A 14036-nucleotide genomic window follows, 5' to 3' on the forward strand; every position below is an offset into this window, starting at 1 on the left:
ATAATATTCCAAAACATTTCTATATCAAATGATGTTCTTTTGAATTTTCTATTTATCAACATCTCCTAAAGATATTTTAATATTAATATTTGTTTCTTAATATTATTATTATTTAGTAATAATAATATTTTCTGCAAAAATATTAATAAGAAATGTTTTCGAGTGCCAAATCAGCATATTAAAATGTTTTTTGATTGTTTGTTTTTACAAGCACGTTTTAATCAAAACATACCAAAAATTAGTTCAGTTTAAACTGATAAAACAACATTAATATATAATGGCATTTAGACACTTTGTATCCAGAAATGTAAAAAAAAGAAATGTCTAAAGCCACATTTGTTTGCAGATGCCATAAAATATCTAATGAAATGACATTCAGACATTTTTAAATGTGACAAGAGTGTACAAATACATTTAAGGCCACTGCATCACTTACTTACCATATCAATAACTATTAAATACAAAATCAAATCAAAACAATGCATCTCTATCCTCTGAACATAAATTACAACAAATGTGTATTTTTCTTCACTGTCATAACTCTACTTCTGCCTGCAGGTTTTTTTTCCTTTACAAAAAAGAAGTACCAGCTAAAATTTCATCCCTGTTAACAAGAAAATTAAATGCAATGACCGAACTTATTCTGAGAAGATCAGATAGTCATTAATCACCGTGTCTCTCCTACAGCCTCAAAGCCTGCGGTAAAACCTCTGACGTCACGTATGCAGCGAGGTCTAGCCTGTAGTTGCATAACTGCACAGCCATGCCAGAATATACTGATAGAGCACAGATGGCACCCTGTGATGTCTGAATACTAAAGTGCCCTTAGCCAATCAAATCAGAGTCTGATCGAAGCATTCTGCAAGTAAATGTAGCAAACATGACAAGAAAAACAAAGACTGAAAGAAAACATTTATTCCCATAATAAACACATACATCAACAAAATGTACAAAGTGCAATATGCATTGAAACTACAGCAAATCTGCAGTACAAAGGACAAAATTACTGCATACTTAATAGCGATAACAACGGTGACCGGATGAGGAGCGAGTGCTCCCTATTTGGTGAGCATCGCAATTTAACAGCATTGCTTTTTGACAAAAAAAAAAAAAAGAGGCTCAATAACCAACTAGAGGAAAGTCAGTGGATGATTTGGGAACAGACCAGTGCAGATAGCTTGAATCTACAGCATCAGCATCAACAAATGTGGCATTTAATATTGATCTTCAATGCAAAACTTTGGTTATCACTTCATACTTGAATAGCATCAAATCTTTCCTCGCTCCTTTGGAAAGGAAAACCCTCCAAAACTTGGCGACAACTTTGATGAGTTTGCGGTGTCTTCCTCTTTAATTAAAAGGAAATAATGCCAAATATCAATGATCCTTTTGTATTTTATCTAATACAACAATAAAATGTAGGAGCGTATGACAGGAAAATGTCTGCCAGTTTAAAATGTGCCCATATGACCCTTTGGCCTCTGCCTTGATTGGCAACATTATCAAATGGGAGTCAACACAGAACAATGCCTCTAGTGCTTCTGGGTAAGGCACTTGATGTTGATGACACGAGACAATGCAGACAACCAATAACATTTAATCTGTAATCTTGGACTCAGATTTGACCTCAATATGGCATCAGACACAAAATGGCAAAGACTTGGGCGAGAGGAGGAGGGCTTGGAGCACATTTCAGAAGGATGCACGTAACGGTTCATGACGCTAAACAGCTTTCTGGCTTATTTCTCCTCTCAGTTTTTATATTCAGCCCACAGAAGGAAGATTAAATAGTGTTGGGACTCGTTCAATCAACCAAAAATCATTCAGGCAAGCATCTCCTACAGGACAGGGGAACTGACTCAAGTTGACGTTCAGATGCAAGTACCATGAACTTCCAGAAATTCTGTTATATGACCAACATATATATTTACATACAGTGTATTGCTGTGTGTGTAGAGGTGGAGAGTGTGTGTATACTATGAGCCAGCTCATGTTTTTAACATTAAAGCACACACACACGCACTCTGAAAGGGTTTGTGTTCATAAATAGTTCACAGTAGCGGTGTAGCCGCTGTGCAAGGCACCGCTCACTCGCACACACTCGCAAACTTCACATTTCTGTTGCTCAAACTCCAGGTGGTAGCATAGATACATGGATGAAATCAGTTTTAAAAAATATTGGAAAAGTATGCTGCATAATAAACCTCAAGTACTTCAACTCAAGCTGATTGGTAAATAAAGGCCTGTTGACACATGGACATGAACAAATGTCATTTATCAAAGCTTTTGTGATCACATAAATTGCTATGGAAATCGTGCTCAGACGAAGACACACATAAAGGGGAATCTCACTGTCAAGAACCATGTCTCAATTTCAACGCAAATATCAAATAAAGTCTATAAAATCCAAAAAAAACGTATAAAATGACTCCTATTTTTTTTATCCATTTTCAATTGAAATAATGTAACTTCTTTTTACTATATTGCAAAATGATATATTATCAATTTATTATTTAGATTAAAAAATAATTTTATGCCAGTTTAAAAACTAATATTATTGTATTACAGTATTTTTTATTGCACTTCACTGATGACAATCTAAAGGGAATCATCACTGAGAGTAATGGGAATTGCTCACAGGAAAGAAAACAAACAAAATAATAAAAAAAACAAGTATGGTTATAAAAAAATATTGTTTCAGTTTCATACATCCGAAATATGATTTCTTAGTTTTTCTCTTTTGTGAGCAGGACATGCTTTTGCAGATACACACACTCACAGTTGAACAGTTATTGAAACCAAGCCACATCTTTGACTTGTAAGTGTTGTTTGATCTTGTTTCGGAGCGTTCTTCTTCAGTTCTACTTCTGTATAGATTTGATTCAGAAGCCAATCTACCTTCCATTGATTTCATTGCGGAAAACTGACAGCAAGTACAAACAGGACAACGAGTTAGAACAGTAGAGCCATAGCTTGGTGGGAATCCTCAGCTCAGGTGGGCCTAAACAAGCCACTGCCTCTGGAACAAAGGTAACAAGTCTTAAAAAATAACAGTCGTCGTTCTATACCTGGGTAAATGACTGATTTGTATCGCATTTGGAAACACGGAGCAGAGCGGTGCTAGAGAAACTACAATGGAGGAGCTCCCTTTGATATAAAATCTTTACAAGTACATGTATGTGCTATTAGAGACTGTAACAGTAATAGTAACCCAAACACTTCCCAAAAACCCTATTGCTATTTTGACAGCAACATGGACAGTCACATTCATGAGAACAGCAACTGCATGTATGAACGTTTCAGTGGAAGGAGAACAGCAGCTTGAAGTCGCCTCTGATTTTCTTTTTCCTTCGAAATGATTGTCTTTCCTCACCCTCCTCATCAAGTATTAGAAAGATGGAAGAATCCCAAACGAATGCGCTCTTTCCTAATGAGCCTCCACACACACGGAGCTGTGTGTGAACACCGAAGTGCTGCCAGTCGTTCTGTTTCGTGATCTGAGCAGTACTGTACTGGTATGAGGTATTGGTTTGAAACCTGCGAGTGAATCATCAGTGCTCTGCGAATGATAAAAGTGTCCATTGGCACACAAAGAACTTTCCTAATCACTGCAAAGAGTCCATTTCCTTTTACCGTCCAGCCAGGAAGCAAAAACACAGCAGGGTGTATGATTTGAAAACCCTTTTCAAATGTGTGACCATGTCCGAAGGAATCTGTGACTCATACTGGGCCACAAATAAGTGATTTATGGTGCGATAAATGGGTGGGCTGATGGAAACATTACACAATGGTCTATTTCGACGCTTTCAAGTAACAGCCTCTGGGATGGCGAGTGCTTATTTTGCTTCAGAACAGCAGAGAGGAAGAACAGTGAAAACCTCACGAACTGTTCGTCAGTCAGTGCAATACACATACATTTGGGTTCCATGCAACGAAAGCCTGTCCAGAATTTTACCTATTGAATATTGTTTATATTCATAACGGAAAGCAATTCTTTTGTAGAAGACACTCTTCCACTCATGTTCACTCTTCCGTGAATGGCCAACGTTCCCAAGTGGCTGAAATGTTTTTAAAAATCTATAAATATCTCGGAGTAACATTGCTGCAAGTGAAGCTGAAACCAAAGGTACTGTTGTGTTAAAATCTCCCACTGTCAGCTCTTGGACTCTTCAGGTCCTGCTTCACCTTGGTTGAAGACCTCCATGTTTGTGGAGGTCGAGGAGGAGGAAAAGGGCCAGGCCCATTCTGGGCTGAGCGAGCGCTCGGGTTCTGGGGACAACGAGAGCATGAGAAGGGTCCCGGCGTCGGAGGAGCATGCTGAGCACAAGTCCTCGGATGAGAAGGTTAGGCTGCCCAGTTTGGCGAGCGAGTTGGAGCGTTTCAGTCGAGAAGGTACAGTGAGTCCTGCGAGTCGCATTCGGGCTTCGATTTCTTGCGTACGTTGGCGCACAAGGCCCGGTTTGCCACGGACGCTGCGGAGGCTGTCGCTGCTGGAGCTGCGAGTGAGCGTGGAACCGTGCGGGGACGAGACCGGTGTCAAGCCGCCCGAACCGAGGACCGCCAGCAAAGCCTCGTTTGTCAGCGGCACCGCCGCTTCGGTAGCGAAATCTGCCCGTGCTCCAAAGGGCCTGTGGAAAGGGTCGGTTGAATCACTGGAATTGTTCATTGCATCCTCAGGTTTGCATGAACCGGCTCCCTGTTGCTCATTTGCACGTGCACGCTCCTGAAAGAGGCCGGAAAGTTTTTCCAAGCGCTCTTTTCGCCGGCGAACGAGGCCAGAGCGTTGCAGCTGTACCAGAGTCTCTTGCTGTTGCACAGAACAAGACGCCTCTGCCTTCTCCAAACCCTTAATCTCTCTTTCGTTCGGGAGTAGAGCTGAGGAACCCTGTGCATCAATCTCTTTCTGCCTGGAATCTCCTTCCCCTTTGGCTTCAAGCAACATTGTCCGGTTCTCAGTTTCTTGGTCAAGAGATGTGCTTTCTGGCTTATCTTTATGCCCTAAGGGCATTGCATTGGCATCAAGGCACGGATCTGAGGCAAGTTTGCCACACTTGGCTGTCACGGACAAGTTGGCACAGGGTGGTGTCTGAATTGAGATACTGGGCACACTGTTGAGGGGTAAAGGGGCAAGGCCTCGTCTGTTAGCCTCCAACAAAGCACTCTGGGTGGGCTTGGAAGCGAACGATGGACCAGAACGATGCTGCTTCAGATGGGCACTTTCCTGAACAAGAAAAGACAAGGAGAAACTATGTAACACAAATTACATGTAACAGAGCAGTGATACAATCATGTGAGATACTCACAGTAAGATTTTGTTGCGTTTTGAGGTGGTTGTTGTTGTTGGAGTTCTCGTTGCACAGATGGTTCAGGCTTGCGAGATCAATCCCCTTTTCATGTGACAACTCTTCACTATCATTCCCATCTACTCTCTTCGCTCCCTCTGCTAACGCCTCCATTTCTGCTTGCTCTTTCTGAGCCTCCTCTTCATCCTCCTCCTCCACCGTGCTGAACTCCAGCCGCAGACGTAGTTCCTCTAGTGGCTCTGCCCCTCGAGAACAGGTCTGAGCGGCTGTGCCCTCTCCTGGGACACCGAAGTGTGGTAAAGGAAGACCCTCGCGCCCCTCGAAGGTTTCATCGTTGAGGAGCGCATCTTGCTCCACATCTGCAACCTCGATGTAGACGCGATCTACGTCCACCAGAGGCGGTGCATGGATTGGTGTGGAAGGGTCGCTGTCGAGGGCTGAGTCTGGCAAGTGACGGAAGTAATAGTGGTAGTTTTGCGGGTGGCTGGGGTCCAGATCTAGGCTAATTGGAGAGGAGTGGGCGGTAGGCTCGCAGCATACGGTGACTCGGGGGTTCGTGGGCTCTGGGGTGACATGATCCACAGTCTCGGAGTTCACACAGCAAGGGGCAGCAGCTTGCTGGCAATCAGGATGATCGCAATCTGAATCAGGGTGCCACAGTCGGTTATGACGCTGCTTACTGAAGGGAAAAGTATAGAAAGGGTTAAAAAAGGATTAAAGGGATAGTTCACCCAAAAATTTAAATTCATCATTGGACCCTATTGACATTCATTGTATAAAAAAAAACTGTACGAGTAAATTATGACAATTTTCGTTTTGTGGGAAAACTTTTACTACAAATACACACAAAACAATAATAAAGGAAACTTCTCTTGTACCTGGCATCCAGTATGCCCTCATACTCTGCCAGCTGTCTCATGAAGCTGGCATTGGGACGGGTGATACTGCGTTTCTGTTTGACAAAGTTATACGCTTTCTCCAGAGACCAGCCGTACTCTTTCATGGCATATGCTATCACTGTAGAGGCCGAGCGGCTTACACCCATCTTACAGTGAACCAAGCATTTGGACTGATTCTTTCTGCAGAGTACAGAATATGAGAGTGTGAAAAGTCATATCGAAAGACCCAAGTATGTTGCTTATTTGTTTTAAAGAGAAAAATCTAAAATAAAGCCTTACTTTGCTTTGACAATGAAGTTGTAAGTATCGTTCCAGTGGGCCAGTAAGTCTGTGGTCTCGTCGTCAAACACTCGGACGTTGTGGTAGCAAAATGTTCCTGGGAAAAAGTTATCTATTTCCCGCGTAACATTTAAGATGTAGTCCACCCTAAAACAGCAATGCATTTAGAGATCACAAATTACATCAGGACGACAATAGAAAAGTTTATTTTTATTCCTTAGATCAGGTACTAAAAATAAACCCTGCTTAAAAAGTAACAGCTTTGATGGATTTACTCTGAACTTTAGCTGAAACAGGAGAAAATGTGGCCCTTTAAGAGGCGATACACACCTACCTTAAACTTTCACCTTTACCTAACATTAACCCATTTAAAGAAGCAGTGTCTTAAGAGTAACAACAGCACAGGAGGAAAGCAAGCATGGATGTCAGCACAGGTAAAACTCACCCAGTTTCCTGAAGCTCCTCTAGATTTGAAGCATTCCATTCAGAACCCTGAAAGACGAACGATGCATGTCACAGGCTTTTTAGGGAAATTGGCATCCAATGCCCCATATATGACAAAAACCATCTGTCCTGCCACAGAACTAACAAGCTTGAGCTAGAGGAATGGCAATAAAAAGAGGGGGGGGGGGGACCTGCCAATAAAAGACCTGCCTTTTATTGGCAGGTCTAATAAAAGCAGCACTAACCAGATAGAGGTGGTCAAAGATGAGCGTGGCTTTGTCCATCTGGCCAAGAATAAGCAGCATCTCATTGTCAATGAACTCTTTGTACTCTTTCAGGTTGCAGTTCATCTGTTTCTCCAGCACATTACGAATCTAAGGAAAAATACACACGGTTATTGACTTAATCTCAACAAATGTTCTGTTATAAACCCTGCTATCAAGATCCATCTCAGACAATCTGATCACAAGAGGCCAGCAGAGACGCATTGCTGGATCCTGTGTCTCCTGTGAACACTTATGATCAGATTTTGAGGAGAAGGGCCTGTTTTGACACTATTTATGCACACTCTGCATTTCCTGCTGACCTCTTTGGACGTGACATTTTCAAGGTCCTGGCACATCATGATACTCCTGAGTTTGGCTTTGATTAGACATTCTGTTCTCTCCCTCTCTGTTGGCCTGAGGAACAGAAACATAGCACAGCCTAAATCAAGGGTTCAAGTTAGAGCATCATTTTAAGGTGAAGGGTGTAACTTTTTATTATTATTATTCAGAAAAGTCAAAATGACATGTACTGTATACAATGAACAACACATAAACATGTCTTCTGTTTAATCCTAACTTTTTCCAAATAAAAAAGCAATATATAGTAATATAGTCATTTTTACAAAGAAACAGAATTGAGTGTATAACTTGTTTGATGTTATGTTTGTTTGACCATTACACTTGACTATCATTTGACTATCACATTTAATTGTGATAACAAATATGTCTGGCTTTTGCTCTTGGTTGGTCACGAAATAAAAAAAAAAAAAAAAAAAAACCTCACTTCCAAACAAACGAATCAAAATTTTAATTTAAATCTGCTGGTGGGTCAAGGACACTGGGCTTTCAGGATTTGCACTCACTTGTCAACGAAAACTGCAGGAGAGTCTGGTCGCAGTGTTTCCAGATCCTGCATGGCATTCCACTCATTGATGCAGCTCTGTTCAGAGCTGATACAGCTCTCGTAGTACCCCATCCATGTGAGCGCCATGCCACCAGGGAAATAGTTGTACCTTCGTGACACCTCACATGCCTTGTGCAAAATCTGCAATGCTGACCTAAAGGAAAAGCAGGTTAAAGGTGAGCAAGATGGAGAGACCTTTGCCAATAGTGTCAGAATGGAGTTTAAAGATCATGGTGTGATCTTAAAATCAATCAAACTGTATCTCAAACTGGTTTTAAATAATTCTACACTTCAAATCAATGATAAAGAGCTTAACCACAATTGCAAAAAGCAGTGAAAATAACATAATAAAATTACGGCCAAGATAGCAATCATTTTACAGGGTTTATATAAAGCAACATCGGATGATATGATATTCACTGTACCATGGTACTGCAATGGTACTAGTTTTGAAAGAGTCACCAGATGGCAGTGTGGAGCTCTATTATATTTAAGGATGTCAAACTCCCAAAGCACCTGTGAACACTGGTCCACTCACATCATCTTCAACCCCCCCCAATTTTTTGGAAAAAACAATGTAACTTGTCACCTGATTAAGAGAGATGACTCAGACTGTCGGGTTTATCATAACATGAAAGATTGTGAAAATAGCAGTTCTGACTGATTTTCTGAAGTTGTTTGAAAGCTTTAGCGTAATTGCTTAAATGATCACATCAAGCATTTAAAACCCGTTTTAACTAGAAAAAAAAAGTAAACACATCATTCTATATTAGCATTTCCACTACAGACCGAAATGTCTAAAATGCGAGTTTAAATTGCTCTAGTTCATTATATACTGATGTTATTTTCTCACCACATGGCCTGGACTGACACCGGCTTGAAGATGTGCATGCGCCCGGCGGAAGTCACACTGAAGCCTCTGGAGAAATGAGAAGAGTGGTTAAATAAGGCCATCATACCATACATCATTACAATAGAGCTACAACCTTTCTAAATAACAATAAAAACAAGGAATACTTGTTAATATTGTCATTGGCTTCATTGTCCATTGACAAATCCATTCAAAACAGTTTATAATCCATGCTATCTAGATCGGTGCATCAAAAGTTGAAGTATAATCAGACCAGCAACAGTCATTTCTTTCCATTCCCAGAGGGGGCAGTACTCACCCATCACCATCTAAATGAATCTTGGTGTCACTCCACAGTGGCAGCACCATCCCAATAGAGCAGTTCTTACTGTAAGTGAAATGCAGAAATGTAAGTGCCTGCAGGAGGTAACAAACTTTTAAACTTGTCTGTTTGATGATATGCTAAACTGTATTTGATTTGGTCTCACCTGTCTTTGTTGCTGAAGTCCATGCCCAGCAAGATGTTTTCCTCAGTGTCTTGACGGCCATTTGTGTAGACTACCACCATGTACCGCACACGGTCCGACCATGCGCTCTCTAACCGCACCGCCTGCGGATTACAGTTTGGTTTGTGTAAAAACAGGGCCCACTTAATACATACACATGCAAAAGCAAAATATATTAAACATTAACATACTGAACTCTAGAATAAATCACTGAAAATAAAAACTCGGCCTTTAGTCACTCACTCTCACATAATCTTTCTCTCAATGTAAGACAACAGGGGCATTTTGAAGAATCTCCATAAGTCGGTCAAGCTCGTCAACCGTGTGCACTTTATATTAACTCTTCAAAAGCAGTGTTTCTCAAAATCTTTGCCTCTAAGGTCCCTCACTGTCAACAATATTATAATAAGGCTCTCCTATTTAAGCTGATATGCGCACCTCTGGTACTTCTATTGTAATAAATATAAATGTAAAAAATAATGTCAGTTTAATGTTGTTTAGTCTTCATTTTTAATAGTACTACCCTAGTAAAAAAGTAATATATTTAAAATACATTTATTTTATACTAAGTATAGTTCAAATCTATTAACATAACTGACATATCGCTTGAGACTTACTGATATAAAAACTGTAATTAAACTTTATTTAGAGTATTACTTGTGCACAATGCACATTTCTTAATATTAAGCCTAAAATGTGTTTTAATTTCACTATTGATGAGGATTGCATGGTCTTTGAATACTATCAGTCTTTAAATGCAAGGTTTTTAAAGTGTACCTGAAGTATAATTGCAATTGTTCCACTTTAGCAGAATCAAATATACTTCAGCATATCTTTAGTTGAACCTCAGCTCTACTTCCGCACAATTAAAATGCAGAAAGTAAAAAATTAGTTGTTCCTATTTAGCAGACTTTAAGTATACCAGTTTAGTATACTAAAAGTACAACTGCAGGGTAATTGAAATGTGTAAATGTATTTGTAGTATACTTAGCATGAAATAAATGTATTTCAAATACATTTAGTATAAATATTATTTACTAGGGTAAATTTAAATCATTTTAAGACTTCCCTCTTGGAAGTTTGGCGATGAAACCCATTCAGCCTGACTGCATGCACCTTACTGCCAAAACGTTAGTCACTGATAGAGCGTGTTCTCTCACCAGTTTGATGCGATCTTCAGAGCGAAGAATGTTGATCATCACCTGCAGATGCTGAGGTAAGTCACCTGTTGAGTGAAACCAGCGTTACATTCCAAACAAAACCAAGACGACTACTTTGTTTACATTAACACCAACGGCGTCTCAAAACCCCGTTGAAGAAAAACAACCATAAAAATAACCAAGATAACTAAAAATTATGTCATATTAGTGAACTAAGGGTTCTAAGAGAAGCCGAGCCAAGACAAACGCCCACTGAGTGATACAAATCAGTCTTTAAATGTTGTATGCTTTTGATTAACGCATTTATAGCGCTGCTGATTTTACGATATTCCAGAGTACAAAGTGTACAAACACACATGGATGTGGAAAGATATGAAAAATTAGCCGTTTCTTATGCTTACATATCTCAGATAATCCTATTTAATTAAATTATTATGACATGACTAAGTGACTTTCGGCCGCATTGTGAACAGGTATGTGCAAATAAGTTCTACCCTTTGTGCTAAGAATTATAAATCTGACAGCATGCCATTCGACTTGCTCTAGCCCCTCCCCTTTTGATGCAAGTCAATAAGAGATACCAAACAAGATCGGTTTACATTTCATTCTCCTCCTTAACACAGACAGACTAACTCCTCTGACCTCTGACTGTGGTGCGGTCCTACCCAAACAAACCTCCTCCTACTCTTGTGAGCTTTGGCAGAAACCATGAAGCAATGATGTAACTGGTGTGGGACGTGTGGGAGGCCAATCAAAGTGCACAAGCAGGTTAAGAACAAAGCCAAAAACGTGAAAACCAAATAAACTCAAAGCTTAAGAGCCAAAGCCGGTCATGTACACTCAACACAACAGATGATGTTCTCTACAGTTTATTGGCTGCTTTGAATTTGAAGCACATATGAAAAGAACAGGGTATGTTCTCTCCTCCAACAAAACAAGCCCCTCGGTCTTCTGGGTCTCCATGACAAGAATTTGCATAACTTTACATGCTTGTCTGATAAAAAACTGATATGTAAAAGAATCGCTCAAGCAGCGCAGGATCCCAGAGCACAGCTTTGTTTTTGAGAATTATCATTATAGTTTCCAATTCCCTGTACACTCTTAAAAATAAAGGTTCTTCACGATGCCATAGAAGAAAAAAAATACAAATTGCACAAATTACACTTTCACTTTTTTTTTTTCAAATGCTCGTTTTTCTAGCAGTGGTTTCATATTGTTAAAATTGCAGTTGTATTGTAGTACAACTACTGTAGTTAAAAACTTTGTGAATTTTATCTTCCAAACTGAAATCATTATATTTTTATAATATTTGTTGAGCAAACATGTGAACACAATAAAACCACACTGCTATATCATCTCTCTTGTCTATATATTTCAGGTATAATTTTACAAAAACACATTTGTATTGGGGCAAAACAATGGTTTAATATTTTTGTATGTTATCTTTTAATATTTCTGCTGTTTCATGAATTGGTTGTCATAACTGTTTTCCAGTTTGCATTTTCCTATAATAAGATTTTTAGCTGGCAGACTGTGACAACTTACCCCATAAATGACAAAACATGACTCACAATTGGTATGCAAGTTTAATATATTTATGTTAAGTATGCAACTACTGTTAAAAAGAAAGTATGACAGCCTTTCTACCTATATGTTCCTTTCTTGTCTCAACAATCCTATAAATTAGAGGCAAATAAAATAATTCAAATAGGCAACATTTTATTCTGATGGTCCCGTTTAGACATTCTGTTGACTATAGGTAACTTTGCAACTACATGTCAACTACCTCTCATTCAAGTATTACGACTGTCTGATTAATATCTTCTAACACTTGTCAACCTTTCTCTAACCCTAACCTAACAGGGGACCATCAAAATAAAGTGTAACCAAAAAATTTTAACATCATAAAAAAGGGGGAAAAGTGTTTTTATATTTTCCTTTCTGAACAAACAGGAAACTGTTAACTCTGTATATAAAACCACCAGGAAACACATAAAACAGAGAGACGTCCCATGTGCCTTGTCTATAAGAAGTGATGTTCTCACAGTGCCAATGTGCTGAGCTAAACTGCTAATCTGGCTAATCCACACACACACACACACACTTGTCTGGGACATGCTTAGCCAGCACTGAGTCTGTCCATCAGCCGATTTCTGAATTTCTCTCACAGGGCGGACACAGCAGGCCAGGCAGTAAAGTCACCCTTACAAAATTTACTATAGTAACCATGATTTCCACCAAAACACCATAATTCCAACAGTCATTAACATAAAACTGAAGTAACACATCTGAGATACAGTTAATGAAGGACTGAGGTCCACTCAAATAACAATGAGCATTCTGTACAAAAAATTATTCCTGTGCTGTGATAAAAATTCAAGTATACTTGTTGACTTTTTGGCTGTTCATCTAAATGCTGAAACTCACTAATGTGTGATATGAGGAGACAGATTTTATAGAGAGCCCTCAAGTGCAAGCATGGACTCACCTGCATGTTTGTGGTGAGGATGACCTCTCTGACCCTGTGGACAGCTGCCCTGCTGCAGAAACAGAGCGGCCCCCTTCACCATGAAGAAGCTCTCGCTTAGACTGTAAAAAGGAAAGAAAGGGTAGAGGAGACAGTGTGAGAAACATGGCCAACAATGAAACAAAACATGCTTGTGTGACATTTTAGAGAATGTAATACAACAAAACCCACAGACACCAAAAAGTTGTAGATTCAGATTTTGGGGAAACACAATGCACATGTGAAAAATCAGCAATGATTTCTGAAGGATCACGTGACACTGAAGACTGGAGTAATGGCAGACATAACAGACATTTTAAAATATATATAAAAAAAATTTAAAAAAACTATTTTAAATTGTAACATCGTTTAGGCCCAATCCCAATTCTACCCCTTAGCCCTTCCCCTTTCAATTCCCCTGTCTCAATTCTCTTTTGGTTGGAGGGGTAGGGGTAGGGGAAGGGCCAGATAGCCCTTCAAACAAAGATTTTTCGGGACCACACTTCAAACAAAGGGGTATGAATTATCTCAGCGTAAACCGGCTTCAGGGGCAACATGGCTGCCCGAGCGAACAAAAAGACACATAAATGTAAGCATTTTTGGCATTAATAAAGATTTTAACGAAAAGTAATCATTTGTTTTATGTTACATTCAATCGTGAGTTCATATTTACGGTCATGTTACTCAAAGAAATGTTTGCAAAAAATCGCTAATATTTGCTAACTAACATCATATCATTATAGACTGCACGATAGTGCCACAACATATTTTCATGTCTGATCAGGCCGATAACCACCTTAGACATTGAGGGGGGCTAGTCCCCCCAATAATTAGAAATCGCTAAACCCTTTTTCTGAAATATTGCCAATTCGAGAGAGAGAGAGAGAGAGAGAGAGAGAGAGAGAGAGAGAGAGAGAGA

At 39.6% G+C, this 14036-nt stretch overlaps 1 protein-coding gene across 3 annotated transcripts in view; it reads right to left on the reverse strand.

Annotated features, from left to right (window-relative positions):
- Window positions 1–2540: 2540 nt before the first annotated feature.
- ssh1a (slingshot protein phosphatase 1a) overlaps window positions 2541–14036 on the reverse strand; it is a 46340-nt gene continuing 34844 nt past the window's right edge. For all 3 annotated transcript variants that reach the window (XM_016288283.1, XM_016288284.1, XM_016288282.1), the window contains 13 exons: window positions 13100–13200; window positions 10612–10676; window positions 9434–9555; window positions 9265–9333; window positions 8949–9014; window positions 8055–8249; window positions 7512–7605; window positions 7171–7299; window positions 6927–6973; window positions 6482–6628; window positions 6182–6382; window positions 5304–5982; window positions 2541–5221 (listed from right to left, as the gene is read on the reverse strand). In XM_016288283.1, the coding sequence (XP_016143769.1) occupies window positions 4154–5221; window positions 5304–5982; window positions 6182–6382; window positions 6482–6628; window positions 6927–6973; window positions 7171–7299; window positions 7512–7605; window positions 8055–8249; window positions 8949–9014; window positions 9265–9333; window positions 9434–9555; window positions 10612–10676; window positions 13100–13200 (2983 nt within the window). In that variant the 3' untranslated portion in view covers window positions 2541–4153. The remainder of the gene's footprint in view (window positions 5222–5303; window positions 5983–6181; window positions 6383–6481; window positions 6629–6926; window positions 6974–7170; window positions 7300–7511; window positions 7606–8054; window positions 8250–8948; window positions 9015–9264; window positions 9334–9433; window positions 9556–10611; window positions 10677–13099; window positions 13201–14036) is intronic.

Source organism: Sinocyclocheilus grahami, unplaced genomic scaffold (genome assembly GCF_001515645.1).
Source record: "Sinocyclocheilus grahami isolate Dianchi unplaced genomic scaffold, SAMN03320097.WGS_v1.1 scaffold230.1, whole genome shotgun sequence".
NCBI lineage: Eukaryota > Metazoa > Chordata > Actinopteri > Cypriniformes > Cyprinidae > Sinocyclocheilus > Sinocyclocheilus grahami.